Source organism: Cyrtonyx montezumae, unplaced genomic scaffold, assembly GCF_038088225.1.
Source record: "Cyrtonyx montezumae isolate F1298 unplaced genomic scaffold, pur_monq_1.0 scaffold_3, whole genome shotgun sequence".
Lineage (NCBI taxonomy): Eukaryota > Metazoa > Chordata > Aves > Galliformes > Odontophoridae > Cyrtonyx > Cyrtonyx montezumae.
Genome location: NW_027072034.1, coordinates 103,069,304 through 103,092,410, shown reverse-complemented (window position 1 = coordinate 103,092,410; position 23,107 = coordinate 103,069,304). Strand labels below are relative to the sequence as shown.

General features: G+C 42.7%; 1 protein-coding gene across 1 annotated transcript in view; it reads left to right on the top strand.

Annotated features, from left to right (window-relative positions):
* Positions 1 to 23,107, top strand: part of DENND5B (DENN domain containing 5B) — a 104,444-nt gene that overhangs the window by 47,941 nt on the left and 33,396 nt on the right. Inside the window, exons 3-6 of the mRNA XM_065742638.1 lie at positions 4,601 to 5,267; positions 17,243 to 17,430; positions 20,895 to 21,431; positions 22,778 to 23,009. Of these exons, the coding sequence (XP_065598710.1) occupies positions 4,601 to 5,267; positions 17,243 to 17,430; positions 20,895 to 21,431; positions 22,778 to 23,009 (1,624 nt within the window). The remainder of the gene's footprint in view (positions 1 to 4,600; positions 5,268 to 17,242; positions 17,431 to 20,894; positions 21,432 to 22,777; positions 23,010 to 23,107) is intronic.

Below are 23,107 nucleotides of genomic sequence, written 5' to 3'. Positions count from 1 at the left end.
GAATTAAAAGACCACTGGAAATTTTCTGAAAGAGTTTATATTCAAAGGATGTTTCCAAAATCATCAAAGCACATGTTAAGACTGTCTCCTGACAAAAGCAACAGATTATTGTCATTTCACAGAATCATAGAGCACCTTGGGTTGGAAGGTATCTCAGAGATCATCAAGTTCCAACCCAACTGCCACAGGCAGGGTTGCCAACTGCTAGATCAAGTACTAGATTGAGTTGCCCAGGGCCCCATCCAACCTGGCCTTAAACACATCCAGAACAGGGCATTCACAACCTCTCTGGGCAGCCTGTTCCAGCACCTCACCACTCTCAGGTGAAAAAAAAGATTCCCCTGACATCTAATCTAAATCTTCTTTCATTTAGTAAGTTAAGCTTCCCAGGACGGAAAATAATATTTGTTTTTATAACTTAAAAGTGAGCAGTTGATGTAGTATAGTTAAAACTAAGTCCATCCAAGTTCATTTGTTTTAAAAAAATGTGTTTGGCCTAACTAAAATAGGGTAATTAGGGAAGCCCTTCCCCCCCGTCGAGTTCAAATGTGCTTCAGATTTGAGGAGGGTATTTCTAATTTTTCAAATTAGAATTAGCTTCAGCTTCTGGTGCAGAAATGAGATCAGGAGAATCTCCTGGACTAATGGAGACCTGGTGAACATGCAAAAACCACAATAAAATGGCCTTTGGAAACGCAGTCTGAATGGCATTTAGTTCATATTTTGAAACTTCTCTGCAATCGTGAAGGTCTGAAAACCTCCAAAGATAATTTTACTTTCCACAGAATTGTTTTGTTTTTATTGTGACAATGTTTAACATGAAATCACAGGAGCAAGAGGTAGCACTGACACTGAGAGCTGGCACAATGGCACTGCAGTTGTGTAGAAAGGCAGAGAAGAGCCTGAGGCCAGTATCAATCACTCTGCCCACTGACAGCTGAGAATTTCTGCTCTCTGCTTCCAAATGTGCTCTGATGGAGATGGTGTGATATTTGTGTTGGTCTCTGTACTACTTTGCATACACAGAAGGCACAGAGCAATCAGAACGATGCTTGACAAGCACAGTTAGGATGATGATAACTGCTGAGGCTATTTCTGCCTTTTAGTTCTGCCTCTGAATTAAGGATGATCAGAGAGGAGGAGGAGGAGTGATGAGGTTGGGCAGTAGGAATATGAAAGCGTGGAATTGTTGCATTATTTGTCCCTCGCATTGAAAATGTCTTGTATTCATGAAGTATGATCACATTGTCAGACAAAAATGGAATACCAAAAGCAACAAGAGAACTATTAAAATGAAATAATTGAACAAGGTGCGTTCAGCTGAAATCAAATAGCTGAAGAACACAGCTTTCATTTGCAGTGTCTTTGGAGGGGAAGAAAAAAAGCATTTACTAACAGCAGTAGTATTTAATGGTCTTTTAGATCATCTTTTGGAAAACTTCTTTATTGTTTTGATCTTAAACATCATTTAAAGTAATATCCACCTCCACAGAATCCCTTGAGGCAATTATTGGCCTTTCTGATCTTGCCTTGCTGTATTAGTTCTGCCTATGTGTTTGCTTTATGTGAGTTTCCAGAAGCAATTTTTCTCAGAGAAAATGCATAAATCCTTGAAGGTTAACTTGTGAGAACTCGGCACTGCTGGATGCCTTGGGAATTTCAATTGCCTTTTGAAACCATCCTGTCACTTTAAAAATAACCCCCTGAAGTCCTGAGAAATCACTCTGCCTGCAAGTCATTTTTTGCTCTCTTTTAAAGTATGCAGAGTTCTATTTAATAGGGAAATATTTATTCCCCCCCCCCCCACTGCTCCCAGTGATTATCCCTGCCTACTGTCACATGCTATCTTCTGTGACCATTCTGTGAGTTATCTCTCATACCAAACCGAAGGTCTCAGTACAGAGCAACTGTGAAATTGTTAGGAACTAATACTCCTACTTTAGTCCTTGTAGGTATGTAAATAACCGCATACATTCCTGGAGTCCAAGGAAGCATTCTCTGTTTAAAATTTCATCTACTGAAATAAAATAATTGCAGGTTACTTTTGAAAGAACAAGGTTTAATACAAAGAAAAGCCTGCCTCCATCCAATCCCTCACCCACAGCTCAGATTGGATGAGTGCAGCACATTGGAAGCATGAGAAATATACATAGGCTTACAAAGTGAAATAGAGGATCTAATGGAGAAGAGGTGAATCGTGCTGATGGGTCCAGGGGGAGCCTTTGTTTTAGGAATATCTGAAATAGGTGATTACAGGGATTACAGCATACATGCCCTGCCTGTGTGCTTCTGTGTCTAAGGGAAAAAAAAACATCTCCTGCTCATCAATTCTAGAAAGGAGGTATTGATTAATTGATTAACTTTTTGTCATGCTTTGTACAGCTTCCTTTTGTTTTTTGTTCAGGCAGTGTTGATTATCAGCCTCATACAAGCAAGTTATAATTCCCATTTTCCCACTGATAGATATGTTTAAGTATTCTTGTAAATAGTGAAATGCTCTGAAAATGAAAATCCAATCCTTGGGTCAGTAATCTTGAATAGTTCTCTGTGTTGTACACAGAAAACATAGCCAAAATGCTTTTTGTCAACACTTCACTGTGGCATATATAGCAAACACAGCCATGATGGAGCGAATGATGTCCAAGGCACCAAGATGAAAGTTTTCATGCATTAGCTGTGAATGTGAAGCTCTCTGCATCACTTGGAAATGCGCACTGGTCATTCCTTTTGATCTTAGCAGCTTAAGTGGCTCTTGGTCATTCCCTTGCCTCAGTGCTCTCCCATCTTTTCTTGCTTTCCCCGTGCCTTCTTTGAGGTCAAACCTAGCATTCTCTTTGCCAGGATTTGCAGCCAGGAACTTAAAATATTGATATTCTGCACATGCTGAGCTGTGTCGAGAACTTAATGGATGAGAGTTCCTTTGTGTGTGTGCAATGAGTATATCAGGAAGGAGGGAAGAATGTTTAAGACATGTAGGAAATGTATTTAACAATTGTTTCAGGTGATCTGAACTTCCTTGGTGCTTTTATCCTTTCTTGTGTGCACCAGTACATATCATTTGGTTATCCATGTATTTTTTTCATAACGCAAAGAAAATATGATCTGTGACTTATAGTGCAGAGATTAAAACCTATGATTTCAGACCAAACAGATTCGATAAGGCTATAGACAATGTTGGAAGCTCACATTTTTATTTTCTCAATTTTTATTAGCAAGCCTGCTAACAAATGAGGTTGGGATATTTATTGTGTGGGAAAAAAAAATAAACTGAAGTGTAAACCAAAAGGTTTTCCTTATTGGAGAACTTCAGCACAGCCATCACCACGTCATAGCTGTAAATGCCTCAGTAAGAACTATGAAAATGTGGTGGTTGTTCAGAAATGGTTCGGTCTGCAGTTCTGTGGTCTTCATCAGCAAAGCCCATCAGTTGAACTCAATCCTTCTGCTAAGTGGAGGCCATTTATTGCTCTGTGTGTTACCTTTTAGAGCAATATATGGAAGGTGTCCTCGGTTACTTAGGGCCTTGCTCGTGTGTTGTGAAGTGAACCTGGGTGCCCTGCCTGAATGCTAGCTGGGCTTGTCCTGACTTCATCAGGCCACTGAGTGGTCTGTGCCAGGTATGCTTGTGAAGTTCAGGGTAGGATGTAGCTAGGCACGTATAATTTTTTCTCTAGACCTATTTCACCATGAGAGGAAATTACTCCTGGTCAGGATGAGATGTGAGGGGAAGTGCTCAGTCGAGTGGAGTCTCACTGCATTTTTGACAGCTGTGCTCTAGTGTTACCTAATGGAACAGCAGGAGCATTTTGAAAGGTTATTCTCTCATCTCTCCTTTTCTTCAGATAGAAGATATGAAGGAAGCTTTGTTTGTAAGCATTCTGACTAATTCAGAATGTAAAAAGTTTTGTGTTTGTGCATATTCCAGCATGTTTTACTGGATACTTGTTGCCATGTATTAGGTAGCTGATAGAATTGCTGAGGAATGCCTGGAAAAATGCCTGAAGTTATCACCAGAGCTATGCTTCAAAGAAACACCCAGCACAGTGTAATCACTGCAAAATATTTTGCTGAGTGGTCAGTCAAAACTGAGGTTTTCATAGATTACTTTTTTTCTGCTTCTTCCTTCTCCCAGTCTAAGCTGTTTTGTAGTACTTTCAGAGAAAAGTAAATGTGATAGCTGTCCATCAGCTGCTTTATTTTCTTATAAGAAAATCAGTGAAGATCAGTGAATTACAAGAATTCTGCATAACTTGGTTTTAAAGTACTATGAGCACAATATATGCAAGTGAGAACAGAGCTGAATGTCTTCCTATGCTGCTTAAATAAAAGAGGCAAATGCTACATGGTTGTAAGGAAGATAAGTCATAATGACTTAATAGATGGGTGATTTTGAGGCTTGTTTTCTTCAGTCATGATTCTCTGTTCTTTTAAGTAGCACCTGGTTTAGGCTGTTTGTTCTTGGGCTGCCTTTCAGAAGGACTGTGTTTAATAACATATAGTTTGTTATGATGCAGTGGAAGAAAGAAAAGCGCCCATAAAGCAAAGGTAACAAAATAAGATCGTAACTTAAATAACTCCGTTGCTTTTATCTCTTCCTCAGCTGTGTATGCCCAAAGGGCTGTCTTTCAGAACACAGGCTGACAACAGAGATCCACAGCTCCACTCATTCATAATCACCAGAGAAGATGGCTCTCGTACCTACGGGTTTGTGCTCACTTTCTACGAGGAGGTCACGAGCAAGCAGATCTGCACGGCCATGCAGACGCTGTACCAGATGCACAATGCTGAGCAGTACAGCAGTGTCTGCGCCTCCTCCTCATGCAGCATGGACTCCCTGGCCAGCAGCATTGATGAAGGCGATGCCACTTCCCTCGCCAAGCTCCAGCGATACAACTCCTACGACATCAGCAGGGACACACTTTATGTCTCCAAGTGCATATGTCTCATCACCCCTCTGCCCTTCATGCAAGCCTGCAAGAAGTTCCTGGTTCAGCTGTACAAGGCGGTTACCTCCCAGCAGCCACCACCGCTGCCCCTGGAGAGCTACATCCACAACATACTCTACGAGGTGCCCTTGCCACCCCCAGGCCGGTCGCTGAAGTTTTATGGGGTTTATGAGCCCATCATCTGCCAGCGACCTGGGCCCAATGAGCTGCCACTCTCCGACTACCCACTGCGGGAAGTCTTCGAGCTGCTGGGGCTGGAGAACCTGGTCCAGGTTTTCACCTGTGTTCTGCTGGAGATGCAGATCCTCCTGTACTCGCAAGGTGGGAATTCATTCAGTGATACGCGTGGGTCTGCTCCCACTAGGCAGTTCATGGGCAGCTGCACTCATGGGTGTTGATAATGTCACTGGTTTTCAGCAGATTTGTTAAAAACAAGTACATAATGAAAAAATGTGAGAGAAATGAGGCTGTCCTAATGAAAGCACTAAGTAATTGTTTCCTCCAGGCAGTCTAGGTGCCGCTTGTTTAATTATGCATCGTATTTATCACTTGTGACAGCTAGCAATAGAATTCACTTAATTATCATCCTTACACTGCCCTTGATCATGCTGCAGGACAGCATGAAACTAATCCTAACTTCTGCAAAAATACCAGCAGAAAGCAATACATCTTGGAGGAAACACTTCTACTGCTTTCATTTTGAACTTTCAGCAGCATATTGAAATTCAGCAAGGCTTCTTTTGTCCTGTGCGATGGGATATGCTCTGGTTAGAGCATGGATAGTTTTTTAGCACTTGGAGGCTGAAGGTTTACTGCTGTGTTGGATTTGAGTGGGGACGGGTCCTGAGTGAAATACTTTATGACAAGATTGCTGGTGCTTATTTTCGAGATGTTTACAACTGCAATTGGCAAAGGCTAGCTGTGCTGGCAACGGTTGCTTGCACAGAGCCTGTACACACTGCAGTGTGCCAGTGAGTTTTAGGAAACCTGGCTCCTACCTTTTCTCTTCTGGTTTTCTTTCTGTAATACTCTGCTGCAAGTTTTGGGAACCTGTAGCTAGCGCTGGGCATGCTCTGAGGTTTTACTCCCCATTGTTGTTTGCTGTGTATTGGTGGTTGAGTCTGGCCCAAGAGCTTACGGCACTATGCTGTGACTGTTGCACCAGTATGCATCGCAACAAAGAAACAAATCAACTTCTAGTTTCCTGACGACTTTCAAGGGGATGTCCAGGCTTTTTATAGGTTTCGTTAAGTTTCACTGGATGCCTGCCCAATTATTTTGGTTCCCAAGTTGCTTCTGTGATCCTAAACTATTCAAATGTGCTTTCGAGAAGAGGTCTGGGGGAGAATGCTCGGTCAGACTACAACGAACAATATGAAGCTTGGAGGTATGAGTAAATTCTAATAAAAATGAGAAAAGGTGATGCATACATAGTCTTCTCAAGAGATGTGGTTCAAGCAACATCTCAAAAACCAGAGAGCTTGAAATTGAAAACAGTGTACAATGGGTGGTTTGGGATAATGAACTTCAGGCTCCAAAAGTGAACACTTGGTTTTATCATATAAAAGAAAAGGTCAGTAAGCATGTAAAGATAATACCAATGAATACAGAACTCAGAATGGAAAAATGCTGGGGGAAGTGGAAGGAGGATAGTTCTGAAGATGAGTGAATTCAAAGGGTTGTCTGTTCTTTGTGGAGCACTTCTCCACACAGACTCCAGGGGTTTGCTTTCAAGAACCAGAAATGAAGGGCTTTAGCTGCTCTCAGTTTGAAGTGTGAGCAGAAATCCTGCTGTTAGTTTTGATTAGGCTGCTTCTCCCCTCCCTTCTGTTCCTGTGTGTGGATGCTTACCTCTTTCTTCCTTGATTTGTGCAGCCTGTGTCACCTGACAATGGAGTTCAGTGCTGAGCAGCTATACTACTGAAGTGTCTCCCCATCCCTGCTTATCATTCTCACCTTGGTCCTTGCCTGTGAACTCACTGAAAACTGAAGTTTTTAGTGTAAGCCAGTAGTATTAGCAAAAAAAAAAAAAAAAAAGAAAAAAAGAAAAAGAAGAAAAAGAAAAAAAAAAATAAAAACCACACCAAAGAAAAAGAAAAATCCCCTGCTTGTCAGATTGTAGTAGAATTCTGTGCAGATGGAGAGCACCTGTGTGTTCAATACTTTTGTAATAGTCCTCGAGACAGGTACAAAATATCCATTAAATATTTTTGACTCAGCTCTCAGAGTGTCTCCCCCAGAAATTCGATAGTAAGTGTTGTCTTCTGATTATTGGCCGTAATACAAGGGTTTACTTGTTTTTGTTTCCACTGCAGGTTGTTCTTTGGTCTCGGGTTGTTTGGGTTTTTTTTTTTTTCATTTGTTTTAAGAGGAAAATAGTGAGAATTAATCATCTCTACCCTCCATAATTCCATTTTTTTTCCTTTCCCTCTTCTGGTGAATCTGGAGATATCCTTGAAATGACACTCATCTCCTTATCCAATATAGAGCCATCCTGATGGAGCATGGGGAAAAGCACTTGGGTAGATGTGTTAGGGAAGCACTTTTTGTTATGTAAATAGCATCGTAAAGCTGGTTCCCAAAGGTGAGGAATACAGAGTGGAGTCAAGTGCAAAGCAGTGGTTTTGGCTTAGCCTGATAGCTGAGCTCTTGGCTGGTGCACTGCAACTGCTTCTAAATGTCATTCTTGCCATTCCTGTAAGAGAAAACAAAACAGCCTTCCCCTTTTTGAGATATAACTGGGCTAGGTATTACTGAAATCGCTTCTCTAAGCTTTAAGATCCATCAGGGAGAAATGCTTTCTTAACCCCAAGTTCTTTCAAAGTCAGAACATGAAAGGAAGTAATGAATGAAACAAAATTGCAGATTTATCCTTCTTTCCCTTTCTGCTTTAAAGAGAATGGACTCACAGGACTGTTTCCAGTGGTCTGGGCCTTACTGAAGCCTTCCTAAATTCAACAGGAGATTAGGAGAAGATAGTCTTGTGTCCACAGGGTGTGATTTCAACCAGAAGGCATCATTAACCCAAAGTCAGAGTTCACTGTAACGCTGCTGTACAGCACGTGAGACATCAGAGCCCTAAGCCAAAACCTGCTTCAACTCACCAAGCTATTTCAGTGAGTGAGCTGCTAACATATGTGGGAAAAGTAAGCTGGCTTTTTTTTCTTATGGTTCCCCTGGCCATGTTGGAAGGAAGCTTTCATTCAAGCTTGCCAAGAAATGTGTTCGTCTTTTAAAGAATAAGGACTATTTTTTGACAATTGGTTGAGAACATAAATGGTTGTGCAACCCTGACCATGGAATAAGTGTGCTGGCTGTCTGCTGAGGACCTTAAACTTCTCACAGAACATCTGCATTCTAAAGGCAGATTACATTTTGAGGCTGGGAAAGAGAGAGCTTTGAAAACCACAAACAGTGGGAACAGCTGGCCAGAGCTCCAAATTCTACTGGCTTTAAATCTTAGCTTTATAAGCAACCTCGGGTAGTGGGCTGCCAGTGGAAAGGATGGTGTTCAGGTGAAGGTGCACCTGTTCACTGACAGAGTTGAGTGTTAAGCAGCAAAGGACTGGCAGGAGGGTTACACAGAAGTGGTACTGGCTTTTCTGGAGTGTTTTTTTTTTTTTTTTTAGTGAATAAGGAATTAAGGATGAAAAAGTTTATTTCTAGCCATGTAGCTGAAGAATAGTGTTTCCAGCAGCCTGAACAAAGGCACGTAAGTGAGAGAGGAGGTGAGGGTGTTGGGTGACTTTCTCCAGATTGCCCTGAACATGTTCCCAGCATGATACGAGAGTGTAAGGGTCAATTGGGAGGTATTTGTGCTGTGGCTGCTGCAGTCAACTTGGTATCTAGTGACTCTGTTCGTGGTGTTTTATGGATTTGATTTATCCCATTTGTTGTTCAAAAGAAGGGATTGCTGTGGACTGTAACTTCATTTTGCAGCTATGGTGATTGAACTAAAGGACTGAGAGACTACGATGGGCTTGTTCTCTTAAGCTCCTTGATTCCCAGACTTCTTGGGCTGCAGGCAACTACCTTAGTCTTCTATTTGTCTCTGGCTTATGATTTAAACTTTAAAGCAGTCTAGTGCTGCAGAACTGTCACTGTGGCATTTATGAACCACAACTTGGGAACTGGTGTGGAGGATTGTGTTCTTTTAGAGCAAAAGCCACTGTGACCAAAGTATTTCAATCTCAAGACACAAAGCATCTTGTCAAACTGTACTGTAGCGGTATTAGAGCAAAACTTGAACAAAGATAGGACAGGTAAGAACTAGCAGAGACCTGTGCTTGCACTATCAATTGCAGGACAAAAAGTCACAGAATCACAGAATTGTAAGGGTTGGAAGGGACCTCTACAGATCATCTAGTCCAACCCCCCTGCCAAAGCAGGTTAAAAAAAAAAGCCAAGTCCTTAACTCTGTTGGAGGTAACACGGAGTTCCATGGGCTTACTCTAGTTGTTTTCAGTAGGTAGATGCAGCAGACTGCTGGAAGTGCCAGATTTGGCTTGTGAAGCTGGAAGCTGTGCCTGGAGGCTCTGGAAGCAGAACACCAGTGGCTTCAGGCTACAGCTTCCTGGGTATGGAGAATATTTTAAATAGCGTCAAATTTTAACACTGGGCATTTCAAAACTGGAGGGGAAGTTTAAATATTTTTTCTCTGCAGTTCTATGGGGTGAAGTTTTTGTATTGCAGCCTCTTAAACTTCATCCTCTAAAAATTATAGCTGGGATTATGATGTATTCCTATGACTTTCAAGAGACCTCGAGACTCCAAATAAATTAGAAAAAGCTGATACAAATAGTCATGCTTATTTCTAAGCAAGGCACATGGTGTAGCACACAGCTAGTGTTGTGTAAACTTGAGTTTACAGTTTTTCCTTTATGAAACAGATTTGCTGTTGTACTTAGTTTTATTGTGGTTTACTCAATCTTAAAAATTAATACTTTTGCAAGTGCCCTTTATTTTATTCAGACCACAGCTTTCCCATGTGATTCTGGCAATGTAATGGTATTGTGAATGTCCAGGCTTCCAGCAGTGTCCAAGTTAATAACAGTGTGCGATAGCTGCCACAGTTTCCCAGGGATCGGTAACAAAATGCTACTGGCATGAGATGTCTGCTGGAGAGATGAATTAAATCACAGGCTCTACAGAAACCTCAGCAATCCATCCGTATGCCTGCCTTCCTAGGGATTTAAACATGAGAGGGAATGTGGATGAGACAAAGATAAACTTCTTACAGCTTAGGCTATTTCTACTCATTATAATTTTAAGCATTTCCCAAGCTGTTTTTCAAAGGGCTTGAGTAATTGCTCCTCAAAGATTGAAGCATTCTTTGCATTATTTTTCTTCAAGTTGTAGGAATCGTAGTTGAAATGACTATGCTTATATGTAGATGTGCCCTAGAAAAAGGTTGTGTCTGAAAGATCTTTCGTGTGAAGACTGTTTTGGGTGAGATTATTTGAAACAAATACATGACTGATGGGTTTGCCTGTTAGAGTATTTTAACACCAAAGAGTTATGCAGAAAGTCTTTGTTCTCCACTATTCCCTATCTAAGTAGTCCCACTCCACACCGATATTCATCAGAATCTATAGGAAACCATTGCAGAGCTAGTACTGAACAATTCACATGAGGGCAAAATGTGTCTATGTTGTGATAGAGATCCATATCTGGGGTTTCAGCAGCACCATGGTCATAGGAGACCACAATGCTTGCTTTTCAGGAAAAGAGATGAGTAGTGTGACCCAAAGAATCAAATGTCCCCTTGACTTTTACCATCAGAGCAAAGAAAAATTGTTTTTCAACTTCAAGTCACTCTGTTTTGTTACAGAAGCCAATTCAGCCTGATCAGCCAAACATTTTTTAAGCAGCTGCGAGCAAGGTGAGCTGCTAGTACAGCCTTGTTCTACAGCCTCGCTCCTGTTAGTAATGAAGTGTAGAGGAAGATTTAACTGCCTTTATTGCTGCACACACACAATCTGTCACTTGACCACTTTTTAAAATTTGATCTTAATATTTCCCATTACAAAACTTCTCTGCATTTAAGAACAGGAAAGAAAAAAAGCTGAATTAGGACTTTGCATTCCAAGCATCACAATCACAGAATTGTGGGGTTTGAAAGGGACTTCTGGAGATCATCTAGTCCAACCTCCTGCTAAAGCACGTTCCCTTGAGTAGATTGAGAGTTCCCCAGGAAAATATTCAGGCAGGTTTTGAATACCTCCAAAGAAGGAGACTTCACAACCTCTCTGGACAGCGTGTTCCAGTGCTGACCCCTTTGTGTTCATATTGGAACTTCCTGTGTTCCAGCTTGTGCCCATTGCTCCTTGCCCTGTTGCTGGGAACCACTGAAAAGAGCCTGGCTCCTCCACTTGACTCCCACTCTTTGGACACATTGATAAGATCTCCTCTCAGCCTTCTCTTCTCCAGGCTGAACAGCTCCAACTTTCAGCCTGTCCTCATAGGAGACATGTTCCATCACTGGGATCATTTTTGTGTCCCTCCTGTGGATGCTATCCAACAGGTCTGTGTCTCTCCTGTACTGAGGACTCTACATCTGGATGTAGCATTCCAGATGAGGCCTCACCAGTGCAGAGCAGAGGGGCAGGATCACCTCCCACTGGCCACACTCTTTGCATTGCACCCCAGGATACCACTGACCTGCTGTGCCACAAGGGCACACTGCTGCCTCACGGCCAACATGCTGTCCACATGCAGAAAATCCCAGATAATAATAATGAACAGTCCTGAACAAGGAAATATGTCCAGTGTTGGATTATTATTGTTTCCCCCACAGATCAAAAGCAGGAGCAGTAGCTAATTTAGGCTGCCCTTGACAGCACATGTGGGGCCTGCACCCTCTGCCCTACTGCTGCCTGAGCATACCTGGACTAGGGCCGCTGCCAGCTGGGCTGAGGCAGGAGCTTCCCATGTTGTCACACATCTGCTGCTGTACTCTCAGCTTGACGCAGGCTCATGCCCAGCTTTTGGAGGCTTAGCTGTGCTAGGAGCAGAGCTGATTCAAGTTTTCCTGTGAATTAATTCTTAAGGTAGCTCTTAATCATAAACTGATTTAAGCTGAACTGCTGTCTGTGACACAGATAAATGGTATAAATGGAAACGTATTGAAGTGGAAGTGATTTTTTCCATTAAGCTCTCGCTAGTGAGGGGAAAATAGGAGAAACTGGCCTCAGTGAATATTGAGCTTGGGTTGTTTTCTCTTATGCAGAGCTGACCTGCAGTCTGAGGGTCTAATTCTTGGTTTATGCAATTAAATGCAGACTTGTTTCAATCATCCTGTTTAAGAAAATATGTACTCTCAAATCTACATAAATTTCTGCTCTGCTTTTATCGTGCAACTTGTATGCCACCCCTCTGTGCCTGAGATGGAAAACAGTGATGGGTCATTTCCCTACAACTGTGCAGGCTACATCTCTGTGTCTCCAAGCTGCTGATGTTCTTTCTCTGAAGGCAGTACGTCAATTCCTATGGCAAATAAATGTTTCCTGAAGTGAACATGCGTTTCATGTTTCATCTCCTGAAAGTCACCTGACCTTACGTGTCAGCCATCACTGCCTCAATGTACGAGACAGACGCAAGAGCTTATAAACAGAAGTAAGGCTGGCTTTTTTACATGGGCAAAGACAAGGTGGAACAAGTGACAGGAAAATAGGGAACAGTTTTAAACTAAAAGGAGAGATTTAGATTAGATATTAGACATTTTTCTCTCAGAGTGTGGTGAGGCACTGGTCCAGGCTGCCCAGAGGAGCTATAGGTGCCCCATCCCTTAAGGCCAGCTTGGATGGGGCCTTGGGAAGCCTGATCTAGTGGCTGGCAACCCTGCCCATGGCAGGGGGCTTGGACTGGAAAGGTTTTATGGGCCCTTTCAGCCCAATCCATTCTATGAGTCCAAGATTCAGCGATTCTATGATATATTCTATGATATGGAAGATTCTAGGGCACTCTGAGGTCTGAGAGATTTATGTGTATTGCTTCTGAGAATCTTTTGAGTTCTGATTTGAAAACCTTTGCTTTCATAAACAGTTTTTCTCTCAGATATGAATTTCAGATTTCCTTTTTCATCTGCAGAGTGCTATATATAAAACATCACAGATCTGAGGGTAGCAAGTCACCAGACAGGTCTCATGGTTGTTGGTGACTCACATTCAGAGCTCAAAGCAAAACAGTAATCTTTATTTTCCAGTTTCTTCAATATACCTGACTCAGCTAATCCATACCTCATTACAAACATAGATGTTGAACTCGTAATACTTTGACTGAAAAGGTAGCATATGAAAAAGCTATTAGTCACAAGGGTGTTTTAAAGCTGGGTCAGGCATTTCCCATCGAAGAATTAGCTCTTATTCATTAAGGTTCATTGATTTGACACTGTCCCACATGGTATCCTGGTCCTCAGATTAGAGAAAAATGGATTTGATGGATGAACTACTTGGTGGATAAGGAATTGTCTGCATGGTTGCACTCAGAGAGTTGTGGTCCACCGCTCAGTGTCCAAGTAGAGATTGGTGATGAGTGGCATTCCTCAGGGACTGGTGCTACTTAACATCTTTGTAGGTGACATGGACAGTGGGATCGAGTGCGCCCTCAGCAAGTTTGCAGATGGCACCAAGCTGAGTGGTGCAGTTGACATGCTAGAGGGAAGGGACACCATCCAGAGGCACCTGGGCAGGCTTGAGACGTGAGCCCATGCCAATCCCAGGAAGTTCAGCAAGGCTAAGTGAAAGGTCTTGCATCTGGAACAGGACAATCCCAAGCCCAGATACAGGTTGGGCAGATAATGACTTGAGAGCAACCCTGAGAAGGATTTGGGAGTGCTGATTGATGAAAGATTCAACATGAGCTGGCAATGTGTTCTTGCAGCCCAGAAAGCCAAACATATCCTGCGTTGCATCAAGAGAAGTGTGAGCAGCAAGTGAAGGGAGGTGAATCTGCCCCTCTACTCTGCACTCATGAGACCCCACCTGGAATACTGCATCCAGTTCTGGAGTCTTCAACATAAGAAGACATGGAGTTGTTGGAGCAGGTCCAGAGGAGCCCCACCAAGATGATCAGAGGGCTGGAGCACCTCCCCTAAGAGGACGGGCTGAGAGAGCTGGGGCTCTTCAGCCTGGAGAAGAGAAGGCTCCGAGGAGACCTTTATAGTACCCTTCCAGTACCTGAAAGGAGCCTACAGGAAAGATAGGGAGAGACTTCTTACAAGGGCAGGCAGTGACAGGACAACATCTCAGAGTTCCTATACCCAGTCTGCAAAATGAAAGGAGTAGGATCACTTCTGGGTTTTTTTTCAGCAAACTGTGTTTAAACTGTAAGTTCTTTGGGACAGATATTTTTGCATGTGCTGTGTCTGTTGTAATATCATTCTGCTTGGTTGTTGGCCTTTTATTATATGATGAAGAATCAGCAAGTCCAAGTATTTGCCAAAGGTTGCCCTCTGTCAGAAAAGAACACTTAGAGTGAGTTTATGTTCAAATTCTGAAATCATTTCCAAACAAAATAGTGACCCATAATTACACTGGAATCTTTCTGGGCTTGTCGTTTAAGCACTGCGCTGTAACTTGTGATCCCCTTGAGTATTTCCACAACTTCACAATGCTGAAATGTGGCACACACACACAGCAGAACTGCTGACCCGTGCTGGAGCAGGTCCACACTGCAGTTTTTTTCCCTGCACAAGGAAGTGAGATGCAGAGTCTTGGCCGAGGGCCCCCAGCAGATGCTGCCAGAAGAAGGCATTGGATCCAGGCTCTTTGAACTCTGCTCTGTTGCCCTCTTCTTTACACAGGAGGAAGGTTAAGTGTGAGACACAGACCTGTGCCAAATCCTGCTAAGCAGCTGTTGAGAGGCAGTGGTTGCAATAGAAGCTACAGGGGCCACTTGTCCTGGGATTATCTTCCTTGAGCAGTTTCTCTTGGAAGACTTGTATAAATGAGAGATTAAACTCTGAATGTGAAGAACTTGTAAGTACTGCACTCGCCAGTGTTGCATGTACTGAAGAAGGTGTCCCAGGAGGGCAGGGTGAGGGAAGCAGGTATAGCCACTAAAGGGAGAGAGAAAAACAGCCATGGAAGTAAGAGAGGAGGAAGGAATTGATTTTACACACCTCAGGAAATTGGCTTGATTTTAGCCATTCCTCACCAAGTTTTTGATTTCTTGTGGATAACACCCTGACAGTTTTTGTACTTTTTGTATCTTTTCTGGGTGTTTCTTGTTGTCAGATGGGTAAATGGGAAACAGCTAATTTGTGTGCTCTGCTCAACAAGCAGTCTTTTCTCCAACCACACTTCCTGTGTGTACAATCTAACCTCCTGTTCTAGCTCTCAAGACTAGGATCAGAGATCCATTTTCCTACCCAGGCTGTCATGGATCCAATGGCAGGCAATGCCTGGCTGATCGATGAAAGATTCAACATGAGCTGGCAATGTGTGAGATTGGTATTGACATCTGATTGCTAGTGGTGATGAGATAGGATCAGGAGACTCTTCTACATGGCCGTGTAGGTCAGAGCAGACCTTGAAGTCATCTTGTGCCTATTAAGACATGCTGTTTTCTGTATTTGTTTTGTTTTAACATTAACAACTTTCAGAGTTATGGAATGTGTACGAAATATCATCATTCCTTTGACAGCAGCAGATGTTGTAAGTTAATTCTGTATGAAAGCTCCACAACAAGAGCAATAGGCATAAATAATTACATACAGTTTCAAAGGGAGAGATTCCTAAGTGGCTGATCTGCAGCTAGGAGTGGTTTTAAGGTATAACCTTGAGACTGACTTGCCTGTATGAAAATGGTTTTGAAAACTGAATGACTAGCTATTAGCAGGACAAGATGAAAAATGTTTCTGCCCTGCCAGCTGACCTGCAGATGGAGGCTGGTCTTCCACAGAGAGGTGCTAGCAGGAGGGAGAAAGGATTATGCAATTTGTTGTTTTAATTTACATATTTATTCAAGTTCATCTTCCCAGCGACCTCCTAAAAGCGGAGCAGTGTCAGATAACAGCACTTCGGCTGTCACTGCTGTCTGCCAGCAAGTCAGGCTGGCTTGTCCAGGAGTAGGAGGAGCCAGGCTGGGATCCTGTCCACACAAAAGCTGTCTGTGGGGCTGTAGGAAAATAGGAGTGACTCTTCTTGTGGTTACACAGAACAGCGTTCCTGTCTTCAGCCAGTGGTGTTAAATGAGACGTGCTGCTTCTTCGTGATTATTTAATGCTTCTAAAGGAGCCAGGTGTACTTTTGTGCTCTTAAAAATGTAGGGGGAGTTGTTAATGCAGAAGATGCTGTAATACAGAGCAGTAGCAATCACTTGGTTTCACAGCCCTTAAGAGCTTACAAGACACAAGTGTTACTTGTTTCTGGATGGGTCATTTGCAGTCTGAGCTTTGTCATGAGGATGGCCATCTTTTTAATTTAAATGTGTGAATAATTATATATTTTTAATTCACTGTGTTCTCAATTCAGTTCCCTCATTTATATTAATAAGTAGATAGTGGAATTACATCTTGCTAGATGAATATTTGAAAAATAATCTGCTCTTATCCAAAAGCTGATATATAAAATATTCTTATGGCTCAGTTAGACCTAATTAAATTTCAATTTGAAAGATAGCACACAATGGGTTTACCTGCACCACAACACTACAAAGCAATAAACTACGGAATTAAATACAGGTTTGTGAAAATTATACAATAAAATATGCTAGCTATATGGAATGTGTTAAGAACTGAATTTCCCTTGGTCTTCTCTTTGGATTTTATTGTAAAACAGTCTTTTTGTATGCTTGGGGACTATAAGCTTCTGCTGGAATGTAAGCAGGGTAAGCCTCTTGGAAAATACACTGCAGCCTTGGAAGTAGCAGTGACTGCAGCAGAAGCAGGCAGGCAAGAGCAAGTGAGAAAACCTCACTGCAGCGTTTCCTTGATGTTCACTTCCTTTCTTCTCCTTTTTCCTTGTAAAATGTATGCCGTTTATAGAATCAGAATATTATTAACCTGTACTTTAGAGAGAATTTTTGGTGTCTTTTTAATAAATGAATTTAATGATGGAACAGATCTAGATAAGATATGAATATTTATGTTCAGCAGTTTCTTCCTTGGGGTAATGAGTTTTGATGAATTAAGTAATGCTTTAGGCTTTTAAACACTTCAATACTGTCTTATTTTCAAAAGAGCATCTTACCATACAGAATATGGTTTCTGTGTTGTCACTGCTGTCCTTGTGAACCCGATTTCAAAAGTGGAAGGCAGGAAGGTAATCCAATGTCTTCTTCTTTCCCCCACCTAGATTACCAGCGCCTGATGACGGTGGCAGAGGGGATCACTACACTTCTGTTCCCATTTCAATGGCAGCACGTGTATGTTCCCATCCTTCCTGCCTCCCTTCTGCATTTTCTGGATGCTCCAGTTCCCTACCTGATGGGGCTGCAGTCCAAGGAGGGAACTGACCGCTCCAAGCTGGAGCTGCCACAGGAGGTAGGTCTTTGTGCTTGAGGAGCTGCTCAGAAGCACGTAACTGTTGTTTGTGTGAATCCCTGCTGGAAAACAGCAGGCCCCGTGCTAGGAAGTGTCTCTGGTACTGTGAGCACTGTTTCCATAGAAGCTCTGTTTTCCAACAGGAGAGAAATGGAGAGGAGAAACTCTCCACAGCCCTCTATAGAATCATAGAATCTCCCAAGTTGGAAGGGACCTACAAGGACCACCAAGTCGAGCTCTACATGGGACTACCCAAAGTCAAACCATGAACGTGAGAGTGGTGTCCAAATATTTCTTGAACCGTAGCAGCTTGAGGCCATGCCCACTACCCTCTGGTGAAGAACCTTTTCCTAACACACAGCTGACCCTCCCCTGACAAAGCTACATGCTGTTCCCTTGTGGACTTCTGAATTTAGCAGTTGCAGCTAATTATGACTTCTAAATTCTTCTGCTTCTTGCTGTGACTCTTGAAGTTTCTCTAATGTCCCTGCATCACTCTTTTCATCGTGTTTTGTTATGCTTTGTTCATGGCACAGTCCTATTGGCACAGAGCTGAACATTTCATTTGGGCGTGGTCTGTATAAAACTGGATCTCATGTACAATAGATAGAAGTAATAAAGTTGACCCTGTCACACCTTCATGAAGCATGTCCTGTCTTGTACATGCAAGTGCATCCACCTTCTCCTACCTAGAAGTGAACCCCTGAATCCAGACTAGGTCAAGGTCTACTGCCAGACCAGCTTCCTGGCTTCAAGTCAACCAAAGTTGCATTAATATTGTGTCTGTGAACCACATAGAAGCTCACTCCAGCAATGGTCTTTGGGAATAAGATCTTCCTGTGTATCACACTTTCCCCAGAGGAAAAAAAAAAATAAAAGAGCTTGTCCTCTGACTGTCAGTGTTGAGGTCACTGGTAGTAGAAAGTGGAATGGAGATTTTCCTACATGAAATTTGACCACAGTGTTCAAAACTGCTTCTTGTTTTAACCTGGCCACTGATCCACACTGCCAAGTCTTTGGGGTATTGCTAGCCTGCTTCATCTTCCAAATGGTGACTGCTTTAGGGCCCATCTCTTGAGGAAGCTGTATCTTTCAACTTGGGTTTCTTCTTAAAATCAGTGAGAACACAAAATAGCATTTTCCATGGCTGCAAAGTCTTGCAGCTTCAGCACTGCGTCACCCAACTTTGTGCAGGGACCTCTCCTAGAAGCAGGAGCTTGCAATGGGGGCTCCTACTGAGTGGGCAGTGAGAGCATCAGCGAATGAGTATGTGCAAGAGGGTGAGCTTATGTATGGAAGTTGATGGATAAACACAGGTAATGTGGTTTTTAATAAAGATTTATTTCAAGTGTTGGGTGGAGGTGACAGATTATCAGCCTAGGTAGCAGAACACAAATCAGATGTTGCCTCTTGGATGCAGTGGCCCAATTACATGAAATTTGTAACAGCCTTGGAAATGAAGCTGGTATCTAGCTATGCTTTTTAGTAAAACTATGTTAATGTTACGTAATTGCTGTATTATTAGTCATATGCTTTTAGTTTGCAGATTAAGCTGTCATTTTCCTTAAATTAAAATTTTAATGTGATAGGTTTGTGGTATCACCGGAATAATAAATTGAATATTTCCAGGGAGAGAGCAGTAATTTTGGGGGGCAAAGAAGCACCCTGTTACAATGTTTAATAATTGGCTAAAAAAGAACAGCCCAGCAGTTATGGAAATCATAGGTCCAGTAAACGTGGGAGAGGGAAATGAGATGTATCGAGCAGAGAAATCTTGAATTTGTCTAGACAATTAAAAAATAATCCTTCAACGTGCAAGCCGTGATGAAGCACTGTTTGCTTTAGCATTCCTTTATTCTTCAGGCCAGAGACTGGCTTGTCAAGCTCTTGGTCTAAATATAAACCGTTTGTATGTCAGAGATAAAAATTCTAACAACTGGCCATCGTGCTGTCTTAAGGTTACTAATCTGTCTGCATTAACTTTAATCATCAGATGTTTTTGAAGAGAGAAGTGACTCCAATTCCCCAAGGGTTTTCTGAATCCAAATCTCATTTTTCAAATTTTGTAAATGATATGCAGAGCTGAAATTAAAAAGCCTTTGAAATGAAATATTGATGTAGATAAGAAGGCAGTCCCTGGGCTAAGGAGCCGTACCGACACATCCACAACTCTTTAATGGCTGTGTAGTTAAGTAAAGCAAACTGTTTTGTATGAAGGAATGCTTTTCTTTGTATAGTCCTAATTTTATATGAAAAACTAAGCTGAGCAGGTGCTTCTGCCAAATGAATCCTAACACCCTTTAAGTACTTATGCAAGTGCTGTTAATGTCAAACACATCCTTGAAATATGCAAAACGTTATACCCGTGTTTGCTGTGGAATATATTGCCCTGTTGAAGATCAACATTTTTCAGAAAAGGAGGAAAACAAATCCTTCCCATTCCAAAACCTGCAGGTTAGCCGGCAGGGTTTTGTGAGAAGCAGGGGGCAGGCAATGTGCCTTAGAGAGGCTGGAGGAACTGTGGCAGTGGCTGAGTCAGACTAACACTGACCTGCTCCTGCAGCCCCATGGATGCCTGCAGCTTAGGGCCAGAGTGAAACCCATCAGACCTCATTTCCCTGGGAATCTGAGTCGCTTTAACATTTTATTCAGCAAGGGGCACTCAGTGAATTTCAGATGTAAGCCACAGTTCAGAAGACCAGTTACTGATTTTCCTTCTGCTATTATTCCTAAGGGTGCACTTGCAATGTAATTAATTTTTATGTAGGGTGCTTCCTTCCCCCCCGCTGGCTGGTTGTCAGTCTTCTAAATTCATGTCTCCACTTAGCTTTAATCTTGTGGGCTGAGATCCATCTCCATGCTCAGAAAAGCTGTCTGAGAGCACTCTGTTTATATCTCAGGCAGAGCAGTTCCCAAGATTAAAAGCCAGAAGCAGAGGGATAAGGGGAGTGAGGAAATAGGACTTGGTGGTCCCACTTGAATAAGGTGTAGTTAGGCATGATCCCAAAGGATTTAAGGATTTACTTGGGACCCTCTTGTGTAGTGTTACTCCATCATCATCTTTCTCAGTTAAATCCTTGTTCCTCAGTAACTACAGAGGCTCCTGATAAAATGAACGTAGCCTCAGGGCGCTGTGATTCACACAGCTAGTGGTTACATGAGCTGGGAAGTGGGGCTACACATCCCAACTGCTGCTGCACCCCTAGCTGTGCTGGGAGGGGACATGGAGGCTTTGGAACAGGAAGCTTAGGATCTTTGAATCCCAGGAGAATGAGCTGAGGAGGCTTTACTCATATATTAAATCACTGTCATCCACTTGGCCCACAGCTTTACTGAAGTTGTTCTTAGTGACTTCAGTTTCTTGCAAGTATGTGCTCTTATCCTTTTGTCTGGGGAAATAGGGCTACTTGGAGAAGCTAACTCAATGCTGAGTGTCTATTTTGAAACCCTTCTTTGTATTCCAGGCAAACTTGTGCTTTGTGGACATCGATAACCATTTCATCGAGCTGCCAGAGGAATTCCCCCAGTTTCCCAACAAACTGGAGTTTATCCAGGAAATCTCCGAGGTCCTCCTGCAGTTTGGGATCCCGCCAGAGGGCAACCTGCACTGCAGTGACAGTGCCACCAAACTCAAGAACCTGGTCCTTAGTGACTTGGTGAATGACAAAAAGAATGGGAACATCCCTGGCAATGCCCTCAACATGTACGAGCTGCTAAAAGGCAACGAAACCATCGCCCGCTTGCAAGCTCTTGCCAAGAGGACAGGCGTGACGATGGAGAAGATGACCATCACGGCTCCCCTTGCAGAAAAAGAGAAGGATTTGAAGTTGCAGTGTGAGGAAGTGGAGCTGAGAGACTACAAACTGAACGTGCAGCTCCGTGAGGTGTTTGCCAACCGCTTCACACAACTATTTGCAGACTACGAGGCATTCGTCATCCAGGCTGCCCCCGATCTGGAGTCGTGGCTGACCAACAGGGAGCAAATGCAGAACTTCGACAAAGTAAACATAGCTCTGTATTTATTTGTATACCTGACAGTGCTTTTGGGAGGTGTGGGACAATAATTATATTACATATATGTAGGCTTGCTACTCTTTAATCCTCCCTTTTTTGTCTGCCTCCCCGAGAGATTCATTTGCTTTGATTACACTGGACCAGGCCAACTGCCAAAGTAAATTGATGCAGGTCCGCTGAGCCACTCAGAGCTGTCCTGGTGGGTACCAGCCCTGGAAATGCTGCTGCCTGGCTGATGAGGCTGTCCTGAGTGTTTTCTGAACAGCAGCAATGGAAAACGACTTTTTTTCCCTTTCCTTTGCTGACAGGAGAGGTGCACACACAAGACAAACAGAAAATCCACTTTTCTATGTTTCTCGTTTCCTAATTTCACAGTAGGGCTTTTTGTGAACATGTAGTGTTGTTCTGCAGGTTATCACATCATTATGTCAGTAGAGTACTGTTATGGCACCATTGTAGTGCAGTACACAAGAGTGAAAAGGAAGGTGAGATTAGAAATAGGGAAATAAGTAGACTGTGGGTTAGCAAGAGGAATGAGAAATGTTTGAGAGTTTGCACAGTTATTATTTCTGAATGACTTTTCAAAGTAGATAATGCTCTTAGCCATCAGCTTTTATAGGTACAAGTCCTACTCTGAGGAGAGTGTCAGAGGGATAAATGGTAAGGCATAGACTAAATATTGATTTCACTCAGCTTTTGACCATAAAAAAAAAGCTGCCATGTCTTTTCTTGGTGTTTGTACTTCGGTGTTGAGCAGTGTGGCATTCAGAAGCAGGCTTTGTTTGTGCAGGCTCTGGTACTACTTGTACAGTAAAATAGGCTTTTAAGGTGAGAGTTTTCCAAATTTGGAGATTTAGGCACGCACTCAATTTTAGTTGGAATTTCAGGAATAATTGCCCCATTTTATTTCACAAAAGAATATCAGCTGAGTAGCACTGAGCACCTCTAAATATACATGGCACCTCTGTGAGCAAGCAGGGATATGCAGACCAGAGGCACGCACAGATTGTGTATGGCTCATACCTCATATGGCAGGCAGTAGCCATCAGACTTCTTTGAAAAAGCTGGCAGCACAGGCAATCCTTCAGCAACTCCATATTCCAATTACTTGAGCTCTCACAAAGCTCCTTATTCCTCACAGTCGTGACCAGAGGGGTGATGCATGAGACAAACACCTTTGTAACTGGAATCCATCCTCTCTGAGGGGTGTTTCTGTGGTGGAAAAGCCTTGCTCAGGCCTCCCTGATGTCTGCTTCACTAATTCACTGTAGGACAGCTTGACATGTCAAGACACGGCATGAGTGTGGCACTAATGCTCTTCTCTGTATTTCAGGCTTCCTTCCTCTCGGACCAACCTGAGCCTTACCTCCCATTCCTATCACACTTCATTGAGACACAGATGTTTGCAACCTTCATAGACAACAAGATAATCTCCCAGTGGGAAGAGAAGGACCCCTTTCTGCGAGTTTTTGACTCTCGAATTGAGAAAATAAGGCTATACAATGTAAGGGCCCCTGCACTGCGGACATCCAATTATCAGAAGTGCAGCACTCTGAAGGAAGCAGGTACGTTCAGATGGGCTAATAAAATATTCAAAAGTACAGTGTCAGCCACAAGGAGATACAGGTCCTCAGTCATCTGAATGTTTACTTGAGCAGCACTC